Source organism: Amia ocellicauda, chromosome 11 (genome assembly GCF_036373705.1).
Source record: "Amia ocellicauda isolate fAmiCal2 chromosome 11, fAmiCal2.hap1, whole genome shotgun sequence".
Classification (NCBI taxonomy): domain Eukaryota; kingdom Metazoa; phylum Chordata; class Actinopteri; order Amiiformes; family Amiidae; genus Amia; species Amia ocellicauda.
In genome coordinates, this window is record NC_089860.1 from 20,254,178 (window position 1) to 20,278,452 (window position 24,275).

The window sequence follows — 24,275 nt, forward strand, 5'->3', positions numbered from 1 at the left end:
GACACTACACCGCAATTTCAGAACTTTCAAACTTTTTCATGTTTTTTTCCCCAAGACCGTACCTCTGATAGCATGAGCAGAGCATGACAGGAAACAGTAGAGCTAAAACAAGAGATGAGAAGCTCAACCACAATGCCATGAAGGCTTAAGTGTGAGTGCGCTCACATAAATTTGTAGAAGTGAGCAGTCCGAAATTGAACATCTCTTTTTTCAGGTTCAATTGGCACATTGACTGGAGAACTAAATATATAATGAAAGGTTACATGATCAAGTTCATAACATCTGACAGGTACCTTTTGGTTTCTTTCCATTAAAAAACAGAGTTGCAATTGAGGTGTGTGAGAAACCTCTAGAAATAATCTGATTTTATTACACCACCCATCTCAGGTTGTTTATATTTTCCTGTGACATGATTGAAATTAAGTTTAATAATTAACATATGCATGCCAATAATTATTTCTCAAATACATTTTGCACACCCCCAAGTGTTTAATTCACACCTTTTACATAGGGGCAGAGGATGTGTGTAAATTCAATGTTTTCATGGCTCAAGACCACAAGGCTGACTTATCTCATGCTGACTGGCAGATTCATTTGAAATGGTTTTAAGGAACAATGACTGGCTTGAAAAAACCTGAATACCTGTTTATCGTACCAGCAGTGCTGGCATTTCAGGTATTTAAATGATTTAGATGAAGATACTTGTGATATACTTTGCACTGGCTGAAGGACTCACCAGCCATTTACATCGAAAACTGATTCTAAACATCTGATTGAATCTTGTGCTCTGCTCCATTAGTAGAATCAAGGAGTTTAACATTTAAAAATGAATGATTAAATACAAAAGATAAGATTTTAGGGCCAAGAGATATTCTTGTCACTTTGGCATCGAGAAAGGATGGTCACTGCGAATGCAATGTCTAGATATCTATGGTATGTTTGTAGGAAGGTACTTCTAGCTAAACTGATAAGTAAGACTTTGACTATGACATTCAATGTTTGTCTTCACTGAGGCAGAGCTACGTAACAAGAGAATCTCCATTCAAACAGGAACATGACAAGCTCAGTCATACTTTACAGATGCAAACTAAAAGGTAGTAATTTTGGTGAAGAAAATCTAAAGGATCGCAGATGCTTACTTAGGTTGTGTTGTAAGACCCATCCGCAATATAGATTCAATTTAAAATGGTTCTTCTGTATTGTCTGTTGTTGTTGTTGCTTTTATCTTTACATTATTATTATTATTATTATTATTATTATTATTATTATTATTATTATTATTATTATTTATTGATGTATGTATTTATTGGTAGGATTATTTATAGGATACAAGAGCAAAACAAAAGTGCAATAATACACTACAACATTACCAATCAGAAGTGATGCAGAAGTGCATAGGTAAAATATAAAATTAATATAAAACTCTAAGTTCTAAGAGCTAACAAGTGCAGACAAGATGTGCTGAAGTCACAGATAAGAGCTAAAGGGAAGGGTGCATAGAGGAAATCACATAAACAACAGGAGTGCTAGCACTGGGAGAGTAGTGACACAGTTACATGCAAACTAAGAAATGAAAGAAAACTAAGTAAGACTCTTAGCTATTAACTGCAATGCCACTTAAGTTACTGCAGCCCGTATTATATGAAAAGCAGAAGTGAATGACAATAAATCGAAGATCGACGCGGAGTGGACACGGTCTCTTTAAAAGGCAGACCCGCCTCGGATTCAGAATCCCCGCCCTTCAGTGGCGCGTCATCGCTCTCGTCCAACCAAACTTCTTCGCCGCCCGCTTGAACGCTAACGGATAGGGGCGGGACTCCAGACACAGTCCGGATCGCAGCGTCGCGATTGGCTGCGCCGCCGCTCAATCAGCAGATTACAGGTGTCAGGGTAGGTTGGCGCGGACGCTGATGGGCTGCAGTTACAGATTCCGCAGCTGCCGCGGGGCGCTTTTATTTTTTTTTGTAAGTATGACATTGCCAGTGCAAACACACAGGCTATTCCTGGACTGGAGGAGCCTTGGCAGTGATCATGGTTACAGTACTTAATTTTAAGAACAACAGCAGTAATAGTAATAATACAAAACCATGTCATAGAGTTGCATTACTTTCATTGATTTCTGCTTTTGGTGGGATCTGGTTTTAAACAACTACATGGACACTGGTTAGCCACCTTTGCGGTTTGCTCCTTTTGCAGGCTTTTTTAGATCTGTTTTGCGCTGCTGTTGTTTTTTTCTTCTTCTGGCCACTGGGATTTTTGCTCCTGCAATCCAACATTATTTCGCACTCGTCCTATTGCCTGTGCTGCTGCTGGGGAGGAAACATGGGGCTGCCAGCGCTGGAGTTCAGTGACTGTTACATAGACAGCCCGCAATTCCGGGAGAGGTTGAAATCTCACGAACTGGAACTGGATAAGACCAATAAGTTCATCAAGGAGCTGATCAAAGATGGAAAGGCGCTCATTCAAGCACTGAAAAGTAAGATCTAGAAATGACTTGTTCTTGTATTGATGCTGTGCGAAAATGGGGGGTGATCAATCATTGCCACATATCGACTGCCAGCTACGATGGCTGTGAAGTGCATGTGTACACCACCGGACATGCACTCTTGGGTATTTTGCATGCATAATGAGACTATTTGCATTTGACTTATTTTGATACAAGTTATTCGAGTTACCATTGCCGTCCTTACTGTATCAATTAACTGTAAGCTCAAAGTAAAGAAAAAGTGAAAGCATGGCCAATCTGCACCCACTTAGCTCAGCATCTACCGGCTGATTTGTTGAACTTGAGACCATATGAAGACGCTGATTCATGTCTGCTCGGTTCGCCCAAAGTTGTCCTCTACGTCATTATTCAGTAATAGACGTCACAATCTCAACGTTGTACGTGAACACAACAGACGACGCAACTGAGACGTGCTGTATCATGCTTGCAGCCACAAACTGTACCCAAAACCCCCCAAACCAAAACAACAAAATGTCTTCTTCTCACTTTATTGTTGGTCATTAGGTGCATCTTTATTTATATTTGGTCAAACTTTGGAAGTTAAAATGCCATGAATGTTGTTTTGCCCCCCATGGCTAGACACACTTGATGGATAGGGGCATTTCAAGTCATGAGACAATCCTTTTGACTTCTTCATAAGGTGATACTGTAGACTTGGGGGTTTAAAACTCCCTGTAATTGACTGCAGGTACTGTAAGTCTGTTGGACGTGCAGTACTGTGTCTCGGTGGTCATATCGCATCCATCTGATGGCATTTTTACAATTTGTGGTGCATTTGACCGTCATCCTCAAGGTCAGATTTCACCCCAAGCTAGGTCTGACCCTAACCCTAGCAGAATCAGGCAGGCGTTGGCACACGGTGGGCTTTCCTGGTGAGCAAATTGTCATTGCAGCATTACAGTACAATCCCACCTGCTTTCATCTGAGTTGATCATTTCTCTCTGGAGAGAAGGTAGGGATTTTACTGTACGAGTGCTTTTTTCTTCTGGAATGGTAGCCTACCCTAGCGGGAGTAATCGTAGCTTTGTAGGGAATCCTGTAATTGATCTCAGTGTTGTCCTTTTGTCTTTTAAGCAATTTTACAAGACCTACAATGGGTTGAACCTGTTATAAAGTAGAAAAGAAAATGAGGTCATCTTGGTTTAGGATGTCATTAAACACAAGGAAATGACTTTGTGTGTCAACTCTAAACCAAATCAGTAACTGTCTTTAAGTTACAATGTCTTCTGAACTGTCACATTTTTGTTGTCTTTACAAACGATGTTGTAAACCAAATTGTTTAGTCATTCTGAAACTAAAAACGTTAAATAGTGATGCTCAATGTTTTCAAGCTACTGCTCATTAACCAAGGTGTTGAAATACGTTGATCTTCAGCTTTCACAAATGTGTCTGAAATGTCAGCAGTGCACTTGGATTGGACACTTGCTAGACACATTTGCAGCCGGGATTTTCCTCCGCCTTCTGAGGAAACAAGTTTTTATTTTAAACCTCTGCACAGTTCCTGTCATCAGGATGGTTATTTACTAAGCTCTGTGGAACTTACAATTAGAATGCGAGAAGAAATGCCAAACCTTTAAAGCCAAATTTTAAATGACAATAAATAGCCAATACGTTTTATGGTTTACTGTTTTACAGCCTGTGTAATGACAGTCATTTTAATATCATAATTTGTGTTCCATGTGCATAATTATTCCTGCAGAACCAAACAGGATATGTAGTATGAAGTGTGATATGTTGTACAAAATATCACTATGTTCTTTAAATAAATTGTGTGATGCCGGAAGATGTCCTTATAGTGCACATGTTGTGCTTGTTTTTGCTTTATCCCTGCCACACACAGTGACCTAAGCAATTTGCTCACTTCATTCTGATTTGCAGGGAAAGCAGTGCTCGTCATGCAGTCATGTGTGTAGTTATAGGACAAGTGGGTATGAGCTGATAAGTCTTGTTAAACTGTTCAATATACTGTTCAGATACTGGGTTCCTTCACCGATTGGAGAAGATAAATGACAGCGCCCAAATTAAAGCATTTGCTGGGAATTCTCATAGTTTCTCTTGGCTTGTGTTTTTGAATGTGTGTTTCCCCCTTCCTGCAGTGCTGCAGTGTGCTTTCCTCCTCGCTGTGGAGATCCAGTTACCCAAGGCACTGTGCACAAGAGTTGGGGTCAATACCTTTTGTTCAGTTCCAATTCCACTTTGATTCAGTCTAGACCAGTGGTTCCCAAACCTGTCTTGGAGGACCACCTACCCTGCTGGTTTTTGTTCCAACCAAGCTCTCAATTACTTAATTGAATGCTTAAATGAACTCATAATTTCCTAAATCAGAGCCTTTTAATTGTTATTAATAGTAGGGGGTTGAAGTTGAGTATACAATTGTATAAGGAAATTATGATCTTATTAACGAACCAACATTTTTATCGGTTAGGCCTACACAATTTAAAGAGTCAAATGGTCTAGACAAATGTACTTCTAATTCAGTAAGTGGGATATTATTATAAATTCACGTTTCGGATTTGACCTGGAATTGACCCTAACTCATTGGTGCGTTACTTTCACTTTTAGTTTGTGAACATTTTAGCTGTTAGTTTCGATCATCTAACAGATGAACAGTTAATCTTCACTGTATTGTTGGTGGTTGTCTTTTAAGTACTAGGTGTGTGTAGTAGTACATGCCAAGTTGCTACTTTTGAGTAAGTAGGCACTCTTTAATTCATTGTTTTAATTGTGTTTTTGGCCATTTTACAGTTTTATTTTTCTTTCTAATATGGTTGATGTTAACTCCATCCAATAGGCTACTTAAAAATGAACAATTGGTTGAACACATGACAAATTACCCCTGCTGACCATGACCTTAAGTCAGAGAAGGGCAAATTATTTAGATTTGTTTTTTTTGTAGCTTTTTTCAATGTTAATTGATTTTATTACAACCTAATTTGTATACCATGATTGTGTTTATTCATTTTTTTCCACTAATGAAAATCATCAATCAAAGTATTACTCTTGTATCTTCAACGTAATTGTTCTTCACAGACCCTACATCTTGTGTACATGAAACACACCAAATTAAACACTAGCTTTCACAGGATCGTGTGAGCAGAAATGCTTAAACCAGTAATTAGGGTCTGTGTGTGTTTGGGTTTGTTTGTAATTATACTGTAGTAAGCTGCAATTAGAACACTTTTTTTTTAAATAAAATCTGAATGGGCTGGGCTCATTAAAATGCCTTATTTTTAGCTTTAATAGGCTTCTATGGATGGGCCTAAGAGCAAATGATTAAGAGACATTATGTTCTCCCTCATCCTCTTATTTACACAACTTTAGAAATTAAAATGCAAGGTACATGACGATACAAGATATGCTATGAAGGTATGACAAATGCCTTGTCTACGCTCCATAAATGTCTGAGAATTCAATGAGATCTGTAGAATATTATATATGTTGGACAGAAGTTTGGCAGAAAACCGGACTCAGTGTAAATATCTCTTAGTTTTTCTTGTATTTCATGAGGCTTTTGTAAATGTACTGAAACAACAGCAAGCAAACAAGTTTCACCCCCCCACCCCCAGTTGTGGTAAGATACTTGATGTCTCAAATACCCCCTTTTTAATCTAAATGAAATCTGTGCTCCTTTTCAGTCATTTGTCATCTCTGGTGCTGTAACTGAACTGTAACTGTAACACTCCTTTTGTTTGGTAGGTTTTAATTGTGGGGGATTTTCTCTAGAGAAAGTACCTGCAGACCTCTATCTCACGTTCTGAATCTTCTGTTAACCAGCGGATGACTCCCACACAAAACAACCTTGAAACTCAATTGATCACATTTATTAGTCGTCTTTCCTCCCTTGGTAATATTTTGACACTGGTGAAGAGAGTTTGTGCTGAAGCAGTTTTACCAGTCATAACATGACCATTTTCAAAGCTTTGGGCTTGTAATCCAGTTTTTCCTGTTTAATGAACTGAAGCAAAATATTCAAAAATCAACTAGTTAGTCATTTAAATATTCTACTCATTGCTGGTTTAGTGCCCTCTCAGGTGTAAACTTGACCCGCTGTACAGCGTTTTCACATCAACTTATGTCCTCTGTTAGAATAGAAGGCCTAGCAAGACACTGTGACGACTAATGTTTTAAGTTGCAATGGTTTGTACCGCATGTACAGTGCTGTGTAATATTAAAATATCTGTAGCCACATAGGCTAAGATATTTCTATTATACTTGACCTTGGGCAAGTACTGTACTTTATTCTGTACTTTATCTTTCCGTGTCTGCATCAAACATTTCACTCCAATAGAGAGTTGTGACCTAGGCTGTTAGTTTAAACGCCATCCGTTCTATATATTATTAGGGTATGTTATTAGCTTCTACTACTATAACTAGTTCTGTGACAGTACTTCAAAGGAAGAAATAAATAATGTTCTACATTAGGTTGCTGGGCTGTTCACACTTCTTTTACAGATACATTTGTACTGTTTTCTTAAACTCCCTATTTGGTTGTGTAGCCTAATTTAATTCATGAAGATTTTATTTTATGAACAAAAGCTTGGTCTGAAAACGTGTTGCGAAACTTCAAAACTATATTTTAAAGGGCTACCATTTGTGGATCCAGCAATTTACAAATTGAGATGAGTCACCATGTTCATGTCTTTCTTCATTTTCTTGTAACAACGTATATTTTTGCACAGTATCACTTAAGTGGAATTTGTTTTGCATATGTCTTGGGAAAGTTCATCATTCATGAATAGGCCTTTTTTTGTGCTCTTTTCGTATTGTATCACTGCACATAGATTGCGTTTGTGGAATGGTGTGATGCTCAGTGGGCTTCATCGCTGGGTCAGCAGTGTACTGGGGAGGGTGTGCTGCTTGGCCCTGGCTACTTCCCCTTTTAGGCCAGGATATTCCACACAGTAAAGTGATTAATCCATTCTGAAGATGGGAGCTGGAGGCACTGGCAGTTTCCTGCAATTTGGAAGTGATTGATTTTTCCAATAAACCAGAAATGTTAAATTTTTCAACCCCTTTTTTATTTGCACTTCTGCCATGCACACTGGAATATAGCATTCATGTCATGAAGCAGAGGGTAAAGGAGTGGGTTCTGGGACTCGGAGTAGTCAAGAATATGGAGAAGGAGCTTTACGAGCACCTTTTGATTCCCCATAAAGTATTGTAGTTTCAGACTAAACAAAACAAAAGAAACATCCAATAGTGTGTTTCCCTGAAGCACAAGGGTCAGTGAAAGGCAATGTTGTTAATGCGGGTGGAGAATGGATGCTGTGAGCTTCTGAATAAAGCCAGCTCAAGGCAGTGTACTGCACTAGGCTAGAGCTTCAGGGTGTCTGCTGTCTCTGGACGTTACACTGAGCTATTGAGAAGGTTATCACCGAAGAACAGGGGATTTCTTTCATACAGCTGTAGGCATCACCGGAGAAACACAAAGGGAAATTAGGCCAACACCCCTACAGAAGAGCTCACCTTCCGGGAGCCAGAAATGTAATATCTTTTGAACTCCTTGTGTGAGATGATGGACTGGTAATGGAAACACCAGGGTCCATGTTCCCAGCATGGTCCTCAGGATTGTGGCGCTATGGTGTGTGACACCGGGTGACCTAGCAGCAGTAACCCATACAATTATCATGTAGGATGCTTAGAGGCTCGATGGTTTGTGACACTACAGAGTTGCATAGGCTTGAATTCATTATGTCGTTTGAAGGGAATTTGGAATGCAAGAACAAGGGTAGAATGACATAGGCCCTTCATCCTGTTCTTATGATTTTACAGCAATTGTTTATTTTTCTTAAGATCTCTATACTCAATGCATATGGTTAAGAAATATCTATACTGGACAGGCAGAGCCCTGATTATGTGGTTTTGCTTTGTAGTAAGTTTGCACTGAACGTCTGCAAAATGTATTGACATTCATTAGTTATGATCCTTTACAGATGCATTAAAACTGCATTTCATCCGGATGGAAAGGGTTTCTTTTACCCTGTCCCTATAAACTCTGATGGCGTCCTGAGCTCATACGGGCTGAGTCCTGCCTGTGTGCAGGTATCTGTAGCGTGGGGGTGGGATCCAATGTCGTGTACTCGTCTGCTGATCTATCTACTGACGACACCGCAAACAAAGCTCCTCACATGGAAAATTAAAGTGAACTGTGGTTTGATTTGGAACATTTTGAAAAATAAATAAATCAACTCAGCCTTTCAATTCTGAAGAATACAGTGCAGGATCAATAGAGAGTCCCATGTGGAAGAGCATGGGTTAAAGGACAATGAAAAGCGGAAATGACCGAAAAACAGTCTTGCCTGTTTGTGTCTTTTCAATGTTATTCACAACATCTGGCAAAAATATGCACGGCTTCATTAAAATTTCATCACTTGGCTCCCTTGTAGCATGATAAACAGAGTTGGAAAAGGAAGTGGGGTTCATTTACACAATGTTAGCTTTTTATTTTTAGTCTTTGGCTTTTGAACTTGGTAGTCACAAAGCAGTAGCCATGTGAGATGTTCCCTAAAACTGTTTTGCTCAACCAGATACATATTGTTCATCCACGTTACATTTTATTATCAGGCTCATTTTCACACCATTTTTAACCGTTAACATGTGAAGGCTACTGCACATTATATTAGAACAAGAAGGATCTAACTAATTTTTGTACATTTTTCTCTACAGTTTTAAAAAGTCTTTATTTGGGCATGTATGTATGTAAGTGCTTTTACAGGGATGGCACAGCATAATATTTGTTTTACAGTTTAGTGTATTTCTATGCCCATTAATGTATCTTCAGCTCAGCATTATGAGGAAGGAGCAGTTTTAGCTGAAGATCCAGCTTGAGTGAAATATTAATGTTTGTATCCATAAACCCACACCTTTTTTTGGTTACATTTCCTGGCAGCATTGCCTTCAAGTGCGTGTGTGTGTGTGTGTGTGTGTTGTTGCTTTGTTGCGTCTGCACACATGAGCGAATGTACAAAATCACCTGTTTCTAGAACACTGGGGTCTGCTCTCGATTCTGGGCGTCTTCCAGACATTAGATCGGGCAGCCAGTTCATGACATGATTCCAGCACTAGCTAATCAATTCCAAAAATGTTTTTTCTCTCTGCAAACGTGGCAGATTCCTTTCTGAAGGAGGTTTTCAAGGGAATCCTGCTACAGAATGCATCGAGGGGCACACTGTCCTTCTCCAGAGAAGTCAACGTTCGTAATTTGCTGCTTTGTCCTGTGGGCAATTACCCGATTGCATTCTGTAGCAGATAAAAGAAAAAAAAGGTGCTAATCAAGCTTCTGAAGGATATTCTGCCCACTTTTTTTTAAGATTTAGGATTTACTGTAGAGGAGCGTAATGTAAAAAATAAAACTGTTCCATTAGCAGGATGCTATTTTTAACCACAAAGCCTATCATTAATATTTGATAGCATACAGTGAACCAAAGCAGAACCGCTCTCCTTTTGCTTTTTCAGTTGATTGTTACTGTAGTTGACAGATTAGGTACTGTCATTTTTTTTAAAAAGCTATTCAATCTGACAGCTGCAATCAGTTGACAATGGTAAAGGAGAAAGGTTAGGTTCTTCATAAACATAGTATACTGTGCAACTCTGTATTTTGTTAAGGTGTGTCATTCACCCTTTCAGTTGCAGGTGTTATGAAATCGGGCAGGTTGACATATGCCTTGGATATGTGTTTATGGATCGCTCATTTGTCTAAGTAGGCTATCTATCTTTTTTTATTTTTTTATTGGATAACTGCAGCCAGCAGCACACAGTGATTTGCCACTGTTTTTAGACGGAGCAGTTTGAGTGGCTTTTTGATGTCTCCCACATGGTGACTGTTGATGCTGTACTTGAACTTTGTTATGCATTGATCTGAATGCTTTCCACAGCCCGTTCTCTTGTTTTGTTCAGAACTGTCTCTTTCTTGTGCAACCAAACGGATCAGTAAATACAGCGTGGCATGACTGTGTCACACTTGTTTAATTATCATTTTTTTGGTTGGAAAGCACGTGTGTCAGATTTCAAATGTAGTCAGACTGGTACAGCATGTGGAAAGAAAAAAAAAAACAAAAAACCTACTAAATACTAACATGGAAATGCTCTTACTTAATGTCCTGGTGTCAAACTGCAGTTTAAGGTGTTTAAGACAGTGTTTCTCTTCTTCATGACAAAAGATGAGAAGGACCACGAAGATCAAAGAAAGCGCTGCGCAGACCTATTGAGTAGACTAAGTTTAGTATATATAGTTTAGAACATATTCAGCATTTATCTATTATTTTAAAATAGCTTGCAGAGATATGACCGTACAATACTGCAGAAGAAGACTTTCAGTTTGCTACTGAGTCAGACAGCTGTTTTTATATTAGGAGCTCAGACCCCTTATTGTTATAGTATAGTGGTTATTAATAATAATATTATTATTATTATTATTATTATTTCTAATCAGACACCATTTCCTAAGTGAACACTGGTCCGTGACCACATGATCTCCGTGATCTCAAATCCACATTAGAAAATCCATCAAAAGATTTAGAAAATAAGTGTTCCGTTTTGATATTGTATTGATATTCTTTATTGGTAATTACATGTTTTATATGCAATTAAATGTATGTCGGCTGTATAGTTCATAGTGTTGTGGTGGTCTGAGATACTTTAATACCGCGAGTAGCCGAGATGCAGTGGGAAGGGGTTTGGGAATTGGTGCTCTATTGCATGTTTTCTAACCTGATGATTTACTTTATAAGTCCCTTGTATAATTGTGTAGTGTCTGTTGGTTTAAAATTTTAATACAAGATGGAGAAGGATGGCACATGTGCTGTTTAGTGCTACAGTCCTACCATCGACAAACAGTGGACATGAATGAATGAATTAATTCATTCATTCATTTGAGATCTTAACGCACCTATACTTCTCTCAGTAGTGAAGTGGCTTCAATATGTGTTTGTCCACCAGTGGAAAAGTGGGCTGGGAGAATGACTGTATGAGATGGATAAACAGATGCCTTCGAAATTTTGCACATGCACCTGGAGCAGAAACACTTACTAGGAGCCACTATTGAATGCTCAATTAAACGTTATGGCGGAAATAAGAGGATACAGTCTGGTCGAACAGACGACTTTGTTAATGTCGAGTTTTTCTGCTTTATCCTTTGATCACCAGCCGTACAAAAGCACGTAAGGAATGAACTTGACAATTGGATCGTTCAATAGAGCAAAACTGCACCTGCATTAAAGTCTCTTATTGTGCTTTAAGTGGATTCAAATATATATTCAATTCCAGAGTGCATTTGTTGAGAAATCCCTTTGAGTTGGAACACACTAGATGCCTCTGTTGCAGGAATATTTCCACATTATCTTTTTAGGTGATTGTCATTTTTAACATGACCTCTTCTGTGGAAGCTTCAGCTTTGGGGTTTGAGAATCAAGGAACTAGATTTTGTTTAAACTGAAATTAAATTGCTGTGTTTGATGTAGGCCTACGTGACTGTGTACATGAAAGCTCTTTATAAATAAAAATGGGATCTGATTCTTAATTTCAAAATGTATTTCAAGAAGTGAGGCAGTTTCACATTTGTGTTTAAATGAAAAAAACATAAAAAACTAGAGGTGCTTCCCTTTCTGCAAGAAAAAACAGACCCATTCCCATATGTGACCATGTCTTAGGCATTTGTAATTCTGTCTTTCTTTCATCTGCAAATCCAAGATGATAGGTTTGCTTCATTCTCATCATATTTAAAAAAATTCTAAGGAACTCAGTCTTTAGAGTTAATGGATCTACATCTGTGTATAACTTAATCTCTGGTGCTTGTAAAAGACTAGGTGACATGACAGGGTGACAGTCTGCATGTGCTTTTTATTTAGCTGATGTTTTTAGTGGAGTGGAGTAAGTTCAATCACGACACTATTCGTTTTCCCCGATTTGTTAGAAACTCAGCTCTCCTCCATCACTGTTTCCAGTTCACATTATTAATTGATCTCAGTCCAGCTTACTCACCGGTCATCACAAAGCTTTTTATTCATGTACAGAGAGAAAAGAGAAAAGAAAAAGTAATTGACCCTTGAACAGGAGCAGACTGACTTGCGGGAGTCTTCTGTTTCCAGGGATGAATGCAGGGCATTGTTGACCAGGCTGTTCTCCAGCCACGCCTCGGAGAGATGAGTTTGATGCAGGCCCCAGTGCTGGCCAGTCTCGATCTGCTTTTGCTTGTTGAGTGAACTTGGACAAAAGCACAGTGTTTGACTGTTCCTGTTGGTGCAATGCAGCGAGGATTGTGAAGCGGGTTGTCATGCCAGACACCTTCCGGTTCCTGACCGGCACAGCGCGTCCTTCCCTTCCCTTTCAACGTGCTGCCCTACCTGTGATGCAAGTTAGATCTCTCACTGATGCTTTAAATCCTTTCGTTTATATCTTTGTAGGTCTGTGGTCATTAAGGGCAACAAGGTTTTTGTTTTTGAATTCAAGCTTATCATTATTTGAGATGAGCGGTAGGATTGGCTCCTGCATTGCGATCTGCAGTGCAGCACTTTCTGCACTGTTTCTGCACTGAACATGCAGGCGGCTGCTCTAGCGGCAAGGTGACATCATCATCTTACGCCTGAGAATGCTTCGCTACAGGGAGCCGGCTATATTGCTGCTCAGTGAGAGGTTACGGTAGTCTTGTCTTTCATGGGTCTAAGTGGAGCTTTCTTTTGGTAGCATATTTGGTACTGTAGCAACTGTGAGCCAGGCACTCTTGCTTGTTGTGGACTTGAGTTTCCTTTTGCTAACAATTTGAAGTGCATGCTGTGTTATTCTGTATTGCACACTAGATGCCAAGCGGTTATGCCATGCAATGGTTTAATTTTAAAGAAAAACAAGGGTTTCTGAAAACTCCAATGGATAGGTTGTATACATATAATATTATTACAGTGTACCCTGGAATGGAAAATGTAGTAAGTTTAGCATACTGGAAGCAGAGGATTTTTTACTGCATTGTCTGTAGTTACATTACAGAGTTGACTGGCGGTGCCACGACCGTGGTGCAAAAATGATTGTGCAGAAGCCTCTCATTTGTAAACTTGGGATCACACCTGCCTTCCCAATTGATTTCAGTATGTTTCCTGATTGACTAAAACAGATGATGTTATCTCAAACTGTGTAGACCCTTTAAGTGTTGTAGAACCTGAACTATTGAGTTTCTGTGATGCCTTATATGCAAACTGACTTGTAATAACTACAGGAATAATACCAAGAAGTGGTAAATTACCTTAAAACTAGCCGAGGGAAAAACACATCAAGTATTAAACATCCTGCACTGTGCCTGGCACAGCCGAACTCTTTCCTTTTAACCTCTGAGCGGTAATTCGGCACATTAATCCTACTTCTTAAGGAAAGCATTTCAGATTTCACAAGCCCAGTGTTTGAATCAAGAGGCCTCGTGAGACAGCAACTCTGTCCTGTGTTGCTAACGTCAGATTGTACTCTTTCTCTCTTCAGGCTAATAATTTAACAGGGCCTGCAGTGCTAGTCACTTTAGAAATGAAACCAGCCATAATCTATTGGTTGACTCCTGTAATTCACAAAGGACATTGTTCCAGGCCACTGTGGTCCTCAATGTACTTGGGAAGGATCGCAGTGTTCATTTATGGACGGCTTTCATTAAAAAATAAACCAAAACATGGGCATGTAGAGACTTTCTGCACAAATGATCAGTACATTCGTCTCACAAACATAGATTATTACTGACATGTGTAGTTAATGTCCCTTAATGCTTGTGTATTGGAAATTCATAAATTTTAAAGTTAAAGAAAGATTCCCTGTGCATATGTACCAGAAAATTGGCAAAACATATTTTTAGTTTATTTAAATTACTTATTAATGGCCTGACTGAGTCTGCCTTCGTCTACCAACAGTTGAAGACAAGTGAACAACTGCAATAATGTTTATTTCATACATGGTGATTTAAAAAGTTTGAGATCTAAAAAACAACAGTTGACAGAAACAAAACCAGACGGGTCAATACAGACAGGCTCATCTGTTTAGTTTTTTCTATGTATGGCATACATGCCAGTTTTTCTTCCAGACGTGGTATTGATGAAACGGGTATACATTATCCATACGACAACTATTGAACCCTGTTCTTGAAGTGACAATAATAAATAATACATTTATACATTATTGCTAATAAATTAACTTTATTATTATTAAAATAATGACTACTTCTTCAACACATGACATTTACACAGAAAGACTATGCAGACAGTGAGACAGATCCATCTGTTGTTTTTCTTGCTTGTATAGATTTTGTGCTCTGGACACCCTTCACTTGTTAAAAAAATCAATCATGTCTTCATTAACACATTCACTGACAATTTCTTTGGGATGAAATCAAAATGTAGATGTAACTCAATGTAGCACAAATAATAAATCCTATGTTACTTGTATTTTTGATCACTGAGAACACGTCTCCAGAATACAAATACAAGTATTTATTTCATAAAATATAAAACCCCTTTTTCACTTCATATCATCTTCCCATCCTTTTGATGATAGAGTGGTGAGGGAGAGTATAGTTGCATTATTTTAACGTTGTTTTAGTGTGCTTCCCACATTGTATAAAGTTAAAGCAATGTTAGCCGCCGGTTGTTTACACTTTGGCTGAAGTTCGTCCGATAATGCGTGCAAAGCATCATGGTTCATAGGTATATTGTGGACAGCAGAGAAAAATCAAGCTTAGTGTCTGTTTTAAATTAAAAAAATGCTGTGTTTTGTGTTTTATAATGGTAATTGAAAATAGGCCTCCAGCTATGTACCCTGCACTACATACAGCTTGACATATTCTGCAATTATATACATGTCTATTGGCTACTGTAGATATATTAAACCTTGCCTTTCTGTCCTAGTTTGAGGGGACAAGCTTGTAAGCTGGAGTGACACAAATTAGCCTCATGGTGGATCACACATGCCAGATGGTGTGGTTCTCATATCGGGCCGTGTCTACATTTGTAATTGGTCTCTTCTTATAACAGTTACTGAAGCTTGGCCAGCTTTGTGTTTGATTCTGGTGAAGTCTGTCCAAGTATTGATTTACTTCCCCCTTCAGTATAGTCTTGTTTTCCTGTCCGTTACTGGCACAAAATGTGTCGGTTAAAGCATTGCCCAATTCCGTCACAGAAGCCTGAGCTACCTCTGTACAGCAATGGGTTTCTTCTAGAAACATCACCATGTGCATAACTATGACTGCTGTTATGTCAGGAGTGCAAATGTGTAGCCACAAAACCGGGATGCTTCATTCGGAGTCATCTCAACCAGATTCTGAATCCTGAAAGAATAGGGCAGTAAGAAAGTTTAAACCTATTTGTTAATAATGCATTCATTCATTTAATTAATTAACTGATTGATGGATGCTTTTCAAAGGGTTTTTAGGAAGGCATACCGGTAAAAGGAAAGGAATCCTTAAGTTCTTGCCATAAAAAGAAATGTATCTTATTTATTTATTTGCCCTCTTACTCCCAACTTTCCAAAAAATGGTTGCGAAAACCAATTGAGTTATCGTTCAGCAACATTACCATGCAATGAAAACCCCCACTTCCCTTCCTCTGCCCTGGGGTGTTCTCTTCATTCTGCACAATGATGGGGATGCAGTCACCTGCTTAATCCAAATGAACAAGCAACAATTTGAGACCTTTATTCCTAAGCAGTAGCCCCAGGATATGCACTGTTGGTCTTTTCTTTAAGACACTCATAGGCCTGGAAGCTGTATTAAACACGCCCAAGTTTTATGACGGCACAGCATAACAGTGCGTAGATAAACCCAACTTGCTTGCAGGGCATTCATTTGAGCTTTGTGCCATACTTGTGCCAGCATCTTGCCTGCATTAAACAATATACCTGGGGCGATTCTACTTTCTCTTTGAATTCTAAAATCGTGCCGTGCTTTTTAATTCCCCCCCTTTTCATCTGCATGAAAAATAGAATAAATCTGTTACAGCAGCCGTCCTGCTCTCTTTCCCTGTCTCCTTGCAAATCACGCATTGCTGACATGCAATCTTTTTGATCACTAAAGACCCCAATGGATAAAACCAGTAGGAAAAACAAAACAAAAATGTTACTATTAATATGAAAATAATCCAATACTGTGGGCAATGGGTAGCCTATATTTTGGATGTTGGATAAATGTGTAGACCACAGAACCGATGTCTCAGGTTTTCTGGGGAGACCCATGAGGACCCAGGCAGGAAATTGCTGGCCTTGGTCTACAGCTGAACTTTCCCAGGGTGCCCTTTCTTTAGCCTTTCAGCTGTGCCCCAGAGGACTGTTTAAGGACTCTGGGGCACAGTATGGTGTTTCGTTTCGTGATTGTTTTGTGATTCTTCCGTTAAAATTCAGGGTATTTTTTCCTTTTCCTTTTTCTTGGTGTGGTAAAGTAGGCCTTTTGAGCACGCTTTAGAAAGTGAACTTCTACAGGGTGTTATTCAAAAGACTTTTGGGATGGACTTAATTTGCTCACCACTCTTCCTGAATGTGTTGCCGTATTGTGTTTAAAGAGCGTGTCTGCAGCCCATAATGACTGCTGGCTTCTGCTTTCATGAGGCGTGGAGTCTTTGTGTAACGTGACCCTTCATGTGATTATTATTCAGCTCTATCACTTTCCATACGTTTTCTTTTTCCTTTGTTTGCAGTTAATATTTAATACACTATTGTCAATGATAATCTTTGCTACACCTTTTTAACCACCTTCGAAGCAGCAACAAGCACCCCCACCCCCAGTGCTGATATTTGGCATTACATCAGGTACAGTATCAGAACTGAAGACTTCCAGGAGTCTAGATCAAGCACATTTTAATGATTTAAAAATGTTGCACAGCATTTGCCGGGAAGCAGACTGAAATAAGTGGCTTGCTTTGTGTGTCAGACGCAGACTTGATTTGTATCGCACGATAGGAGGCCCCAACTTTATAATGATGAGCAAATGCCAGTGTTGCAAGGTGCTTTTACCAGCTCATCTACACTTTCTGCAGGGAGTGTATCACTTCACACTTCAAAGCCACTGCATTATACACTGTCCTCTAGCGCATTCTAAATAGATGAGCCATTTTTATTTTTAGTCAGTTATAATGGGTGGCCACCACTTACACATATAGTATGCTGCTGCATAAACGATAACCTCATTGTCTGACTCATTATTGTCTTGCTATGGTTCGTTTCCTGTTAATTAGTTACCATATTACTCTGCAACTACTTCCTCTAACTCCAATTTTGCAAAATGCTTCTGCTACTTTTATTCCATTTAAGTTAGTGATTAAAAGCTAAAAACCTGAAAAAACTGTAGTTTTATCAACTGCAAAAAGGTTTTTTTATTTTTTATAAATACTTGGAGAAATTGCCCAAAAAGCTCTCTTACTTAACCCTCTTTGTCTGCTGCCTTCTTATAGATGGTTTACTCTACTGTTTAAATGAGTACTGTGCCCATAATTGGATTGAAATTGTAGTTAAACATGTACCGTGTTACCTCTAAAAAACGTATAACGTTACAGTGTGCTCCTATTAGATTACTTTCCAGGTCATTAACGGTTCTTTACAACCTGTCAAGCAAATGGAGGGCATGTGCTGTTCTCGTGATGTCATAACCTACATTGTGCTCATTTTACTTTGCCATTGTGTTAAATGCAAGATTGGGCTCTTGATTAGCAGTGGGGTCGCATTAACTAAGACTTTACTTTACTGTGAAGACAGAACTATGAAAATGTTCACAACTGAAAGTGGAGAGCGCTAGAATAGGAACGAATCCCAATATGGTGGCAGTACAACGAATGATTATTTGCAACGATATGGGGAAATGAGTATTGCTAGAAAGTAACAACATGTCATGCATCCATATAGTAACTTATTTCAGTCCTGTAGAAGCAACAAGTACATTTCAGGAATGAATTGGCAATAAAAGTTAATGGTTAATCCTGCTGGTGTTTTCAGGTGGGAGCCAATTGGAGAGAGAACCCAACAGGCACCTAACACACATTGATTCATTAACTCTAGCAATCTGATTCTCGATAGCAGGATCAGGTTGGGGCACGCTGCTGGGGATTTTTTGTAATTATTTCTGGATTTCCCAGGGAGATGCTTACCTTGGCATGGCGCACAGTCTTTCAGGACTGGTGAGGCTGCTTCTCCCCCCACCCCCCACCCCCCATCCCCCACACAAACACCCTCTTCAGCTTGCCAGAGCATCTAATGTTAATAATCATGAATGCTTAATAATGAGATTACTCCACTGACCTAGAATCCCCCTGTGTTCCTGCATGCTGAGTAAAGTATCAACACCTCCTCCTAATTTCTATTTCATGGTCTACACCAGAGCACCCTGCTGGCACTATTTCCAAGTGTTCTTTGACAGATCAGGAAGCAGAGGCGCTGCTCCTTGCGGTAGATATTAAAGAGGGGTTTAAAAATGAATCCTCTAGGCCACTCCAATTCGGTTGTCAATGTTTTTATTGTGAAAGATCCATGTCATTAAAATGCCTAGGGATATGGGTATACTCTTGTTTTTATTGTGCTGATTTACAGCTTCTAACTCTTCTTTTGACCAGTGCACAAAACCACTGGAAAGAGCATCTCTTTGTTGTCACATAGTTTTCACTGTTGGTCCAAGAAGCTCCTGTTTTAGTCTTCGTTTGAGCTGCGTTTGGGCTGTGAAGTGTTTGGGACAATTAATTTTAAGTGTGCAGGAGAGAATGCGTCCCGAATGCGGTGGACTTCCCTTAGAGCGGGTCATGAGTTCATATCCTGCACGTCCTTCCCCGGCTCCTGCTCAATCGCCGGGAAAGGGGAAGAGTTTCTGGATGTACATGAACGTCATTGTACGTGAAGCCTTAGTTTAAACCAGGCAATCTATTTATCAAAACCTATCCATTTATTTTTATTCACACTGACATCATTGTTGTAGACCTCTGTTTATAAGTAGTAGGCCATATTTAACGCACACACTTTAATATTCATCAGCTGCTTTTTTCACCTCCAGTTAGTCTTCAAGCCTTCATTTAGGCACTGATGAATTGGGTTGCCTAGACTGTCTATCTACACAGGTTGTTTAGTAAGTTGCTGTAAAATTGTTTTACAATCTACGGATTCAGAAATATTTAAATGGACATAGTTATTGGTCCAAAAATATCCAGTGTGTCTTACGAATATTTCCTTTGACGTGCATTGGCCGTGTAGCTGCAGAATTAGCCATGGTGCAGGGTCCGTGTCCTGTCAGAATATTAAAGGCCAAAACCAGAGCTGACATAATGGGGTCAGAGAAATACTAATGTGATGAAGCCGTCTTAAATTAATGTGGAGTTTCCATGATAGATGTATTAGTTGAATGAACAACACATTCCAACTGGACCAAATGTTGGAATAATGAACTTTGGTCAGATCTCTAGCAATCAGCAATTAAACATTTTGACATCAGAATTTGAGGTTTCCCCGGAACGTCTTCTAATGCTTTGGTTTTGTTTTTCCCGGCACGGTTTGCCATGAAAGGGTTTGGTGCAGCTTATATTACCTGAATTCCAGTACGGCAAGACTCCGCTGTAAACATATGAACTCGCTCTTATGAAGGACTTGCGCAGTAATCAATCTGACTTTCGTGTACTCGCAATAAAATGTGATATTTTACCTCGGTACATGATGTCTTCATCCCCCAAATGGAAACTCTAGCATAATTTGTTTCCACTAGGTGCGTAATACCTGTTTTCTGAGCTTTCTCACACAAGACTTGATTGAAGATCTGAGTAAGCAGCTTTAGACATTAATCTCCCAGGGGGATTACTATGATTCAAAAAAGGCTTAGGCCAAAAGAGCTTTATCTCTCGCTTCCAGTTCCTGCGATTGATTTCTTTGTATGTTACATGGTGGTGTGTTCTACATCTACATAGAGCAGCCATTCACTTTAATTGCACTTTACGATTCCTCTACCAAGGCAGTTAAAGACTATTTTTAGTTCTTTTTGGGTGCTGCCCTGTTCTTGCCAGAATCGGTTTTGTATTTCTTTGGTGTGTATGTATATATATATATATATATATATATATATAATTTTATATAAAGCTTTCCGTACTTGTGCCATCAGAGATGTTTTTTTTGGTTTTACTCTTTGTGTTTGCCATCCATTTAAAAGCCATTTCACAGGCTTTCTGGGGTGACTCTGGTTTCCAGTCCCTGGGAAGATGTCAGCACTTATTAGCCTCTGGCAAAGACGACAATGTTCTGTGCCAAGGGAGCATCATATACATTGGCAATCCGAAGTATCAGTGAATGGTTGAACACATGAATAGGCACTGCCTGTGAGGACTGTTGTCGAGCATGGTCATTTTTTAATTTAATATAAATGCAGGGGGTTGCCATTTTAATGCGAGCTTACCGTATCAAATTACACTTGGCCTTCCTTGCTGAAGACTGTCATCTTATACCCATAGTTATCCCTAAGATGTACAGACAAGTTAGCAGCTTAAATCTAGTTGAATCTGATAAAGCAGTACAGTCAGTTTATGTCTTCTGTACACTTTTTGATATTGTTCAGATCATTGTAATTACTATACAAGGCACTGTTTTGTTGTGACGTACTATGGTAATGTTTTTAAATTACAGGTTAACAAATTGAGTATTTGTAAGCTTCTAATCAGCATGAAGTTAGTTTAATAATACACATATTTTTTAATACTTTTTCTTTCCTTTTCTTTCTTTTTTTCTATTTCTTCTTTCTTTCTTAATGGCACCTGTCCTAGAAATACCCTCCTTGCTCTACAGGAAACCGAAAGCAGGGGTGTGCGTGTCTGTCTTTCATCATGCCAAGCTCAAGATAGTTTATATTGGTTTGTAAGAAGATGCCATGGACCGCTTAGGCATGCCACAGAATGTGTATTTTAATTTGTCTTTGCATGTGAAGTGCCGGATTTCAGAAGGGCATCTTTCAGTACACTGCAGAAGCTCTGTTGTTTTGTAGGTCTGCCAAGAGAATAAATGCCTCCCTGTTTTTAAATGGAAACAAAAAAAACTTAACATCCTGCAAGGCACAAAACACATTTACTATTTTTAAACATGTCTGACTTAAACCAAATGGCCATATACTGGATTTACTGATGTGAAAACTGCATTTCATTTAATTTTACAATAAACTGAAATAGTCTACAGGGGGTGTCTGTCTTGTGTCTTCAGACGTTTCTTATATAATCTGAATGCCACTTGTAAAAAAAATTGTGTTGTGTTTCATAGCTTGAACTATTGAACCACAGCTTCTTAAACTTTTTAAGAGTTGAATGTATTCTACTTTATAGTTTTCAGATGATTCTATAGTACTTTGATCTCCATGGTGTTGTGAATCTTTTTATTTTCCTTTTTAGTACCCCGCCTCCCTCCATTCCCGTTTGTCTATCTGCTTTAAATTGTGTTAACGGTTGCAATCCATTTGATTTTTTTATTTATTTTAATGCCCCTCATAGGACCCTGTGCATAACAGCTTAATAGCTCTGCATTATACTTCATCACTTCTGTGCTCCCATCACAAGGTGGATGTTGCATCAGTGGTTCGTTTCCATGTTTCACTGGACAGCTGGTACTGTACTTGCTTATGCTTGCAGGTGGCTTGGCAAGGTGTCAAGTAAGGGCCATTAAGACCTTTCTTATGTTCTGGGCCAGGAGCATTGCATCCCTACAGGAAAAAGCTTGAGAGATTTCACTTGGACGAGCCCCGCAGCCTTCGATGTGGGTGCAAAGAAAAACAACAACTTTGATCTGGTCTTTTACCAGGTTATGGCCACTTCCTTTTAAAGGCTTGTGTTGTTGTCATTGCTTCAGTAGGCTTTGGGCAACCTCCACTTTGTACTGGAAGAGAAAGGGAATACATGTGGAAGGTGACAACATACTTCCTGAGAATAAATATCTGTACAGCAACTATAGCACATAAGCAATGTAATACACTTGACTAAGTATGTATGAAGTAGACTGGTTTACATGAAATGAATGAAAGAAAATGGTTGTTTGATCTCTTTGGTAAGAGCGCTGGTTCCCATTGCATCAGGTTCCAGTTATGATGGTGGCTCAGGTTAGGGGTCTGTTGATTTTTCCACTTTGCTGATTGAAATCATCAGAGCCACGTTGGAGTCAGCACAGTCAGCGTAAAATAATGAAAATACATAAATCTGCTGTTTTTGTCTTTTTGTCCTCCGGCCTTAAAATGATGGAAGAGCAAAATAACATCCAAATATTTACATTAGTGTGGATCCTCTGTAGTTTTTTTTTTTCCATTACAGTTGTGCGTGTTTATATACAATTTTACATAAAGTTTTTTGTTGTTGTTGTTTTTTCAAAGAGATCAAATAAAACGTGGAGCAGAATTTTCCGTTACAACAATCATGCTTTTGTTTTTGCTCTTTGGGTTCAAGTTTGGTGGGTAGATATTGTTGAATAAATAAACCAACATAGGTAAAGTGCCGTTTTTATAGCATATATCACTTGCCTTAATTCAGTTGAATATATGTAGACATCCCTCAACCTCTTTGGGTATTTTGATGAAACTATGCAAAATATTTAGGTATTTTAAAAATTATAACAATAGTCGTCTCTCGAAGATGATGATGATAAACTAATTTTTGAGTAGCAGTATGAGGAGAAGAAAAATGTGGCTATATATTTTGCAATTTCATCATCATTCTGTGAAATCCTTCGATGGATGCTATGTATCCCCTCCAGTCTTTTAATAGATTTCATACTTTCTACGCAAACCTCTATATGTTTCTGTAGCTGTCAGCAGGCGCGTTGCTGCCAGGAGCTCTGTGAAGGAATTCAGCCAGCTTTAAACCCTGCACATCAACATGGCAGGCGCTTTGTGCTTGTTGCTAGGACACCAGAGCCATGTCCCTGTGCATTGTGTGGCAGAGATCGGACCGTCAGTGCCAGAGAAACTGCTGGTGTTCACAGTCCACACACTCGCTCTCACTGCGTCTCCCAGCCCAGTTTTAACTGCTTATGGTCACTCTAGCTCTCTAGAATGTAGGCCTATATCTTTATCTATACATGAATATCTTTGTTATCCAGTAACAATTCGTAGTGCCCTTAGTATGTAATGTTCTTTTGGTTTCAGTCGGGTCCGTCGAGGTCTGATTTGTCCTGCCACAGAAAGTTAAATTTTTAATCCGTTCTTTAAAAAAAAAAAAAAAAAAAAAAAAAATCATTATTGTTGTTGGTTGTTACACTGTTGAAGTACCGTACTTCGTGTGTGGTGCTGTTTTCATGTCTCTGCAGACTAATGTGCCACAAAGACTGTGGTGGGGCCTGTTTTTCTCCCTTTGATGAGGTTGCTCCCTGGCTTTCTCAGTTCCTTTTGTTTCTGTGGGAAGGAGGAAAATAAAAAGGTACAGTGTTGTACTGGCAATGTAAAACAAGAGCAGTTCAGCACATTCCCCCTCCCCATTCAGAGGGCATCGCCCTGTTTGAAGCTGGGTGTCCCCCTGCTGACACGTGCCCCTTGTTATGAAAGCCAGCTGTTTGGAGAAACAATGGTCTTGTTTCTAGTTTGGTTGGCGTGTCTGTTTTGTTTTAACAGTATATTAAGAGCTAGCTTTTGTGTGTGTGTGTATGTCTGCGCACGCCCATGTGCATGTGTGTCAACCACTGCTCTCTGGACTGAGCTCCTAAGGGAAGTCGATTGCAGAAATATGAAGCTCTGGCCCATTGCACCTGTCCTTTTCAAGGAGGCCACACCTCTTTAACAGAGTTTGGTAAGGCGTGCATTCAGAAAATGACCCAGCGTTCATAGCTAAAACAGGCT

General features: G+C 39.2%; 1 protein-coding gene across 2 annotated transcripts in view; it reads left to right on the forward strand.

Annotated features, from left to right (window-relative positions):
• The first annotated feature begins 1,923 nt into the window (after positions 1 to 1,923).
• Positions 1,924 to 24,275, forward strand: part of LOC136763111 (rho GTPase-activating protein 26) — a 62,302-nt gene continuing 39,950 nt past the window's right edge. The window contains exon 1 of one of the 2 annotated variants that reach the window (XM_066716848.1): positions 1,924 to 2,476. In XM_066716848.1, the coding sequence (XP_066572945.1) occupies positions 2,323 to 2,476 (154 nt within the window). In that variant the 5' untranslated portion in view covers positions 1,924 to 2,322. The remainder of the gene's footprint in view (positions 2,477 to 24,275) is intronic. The other variant, XM_066716847.1, reaches the window with a different exon arrangement.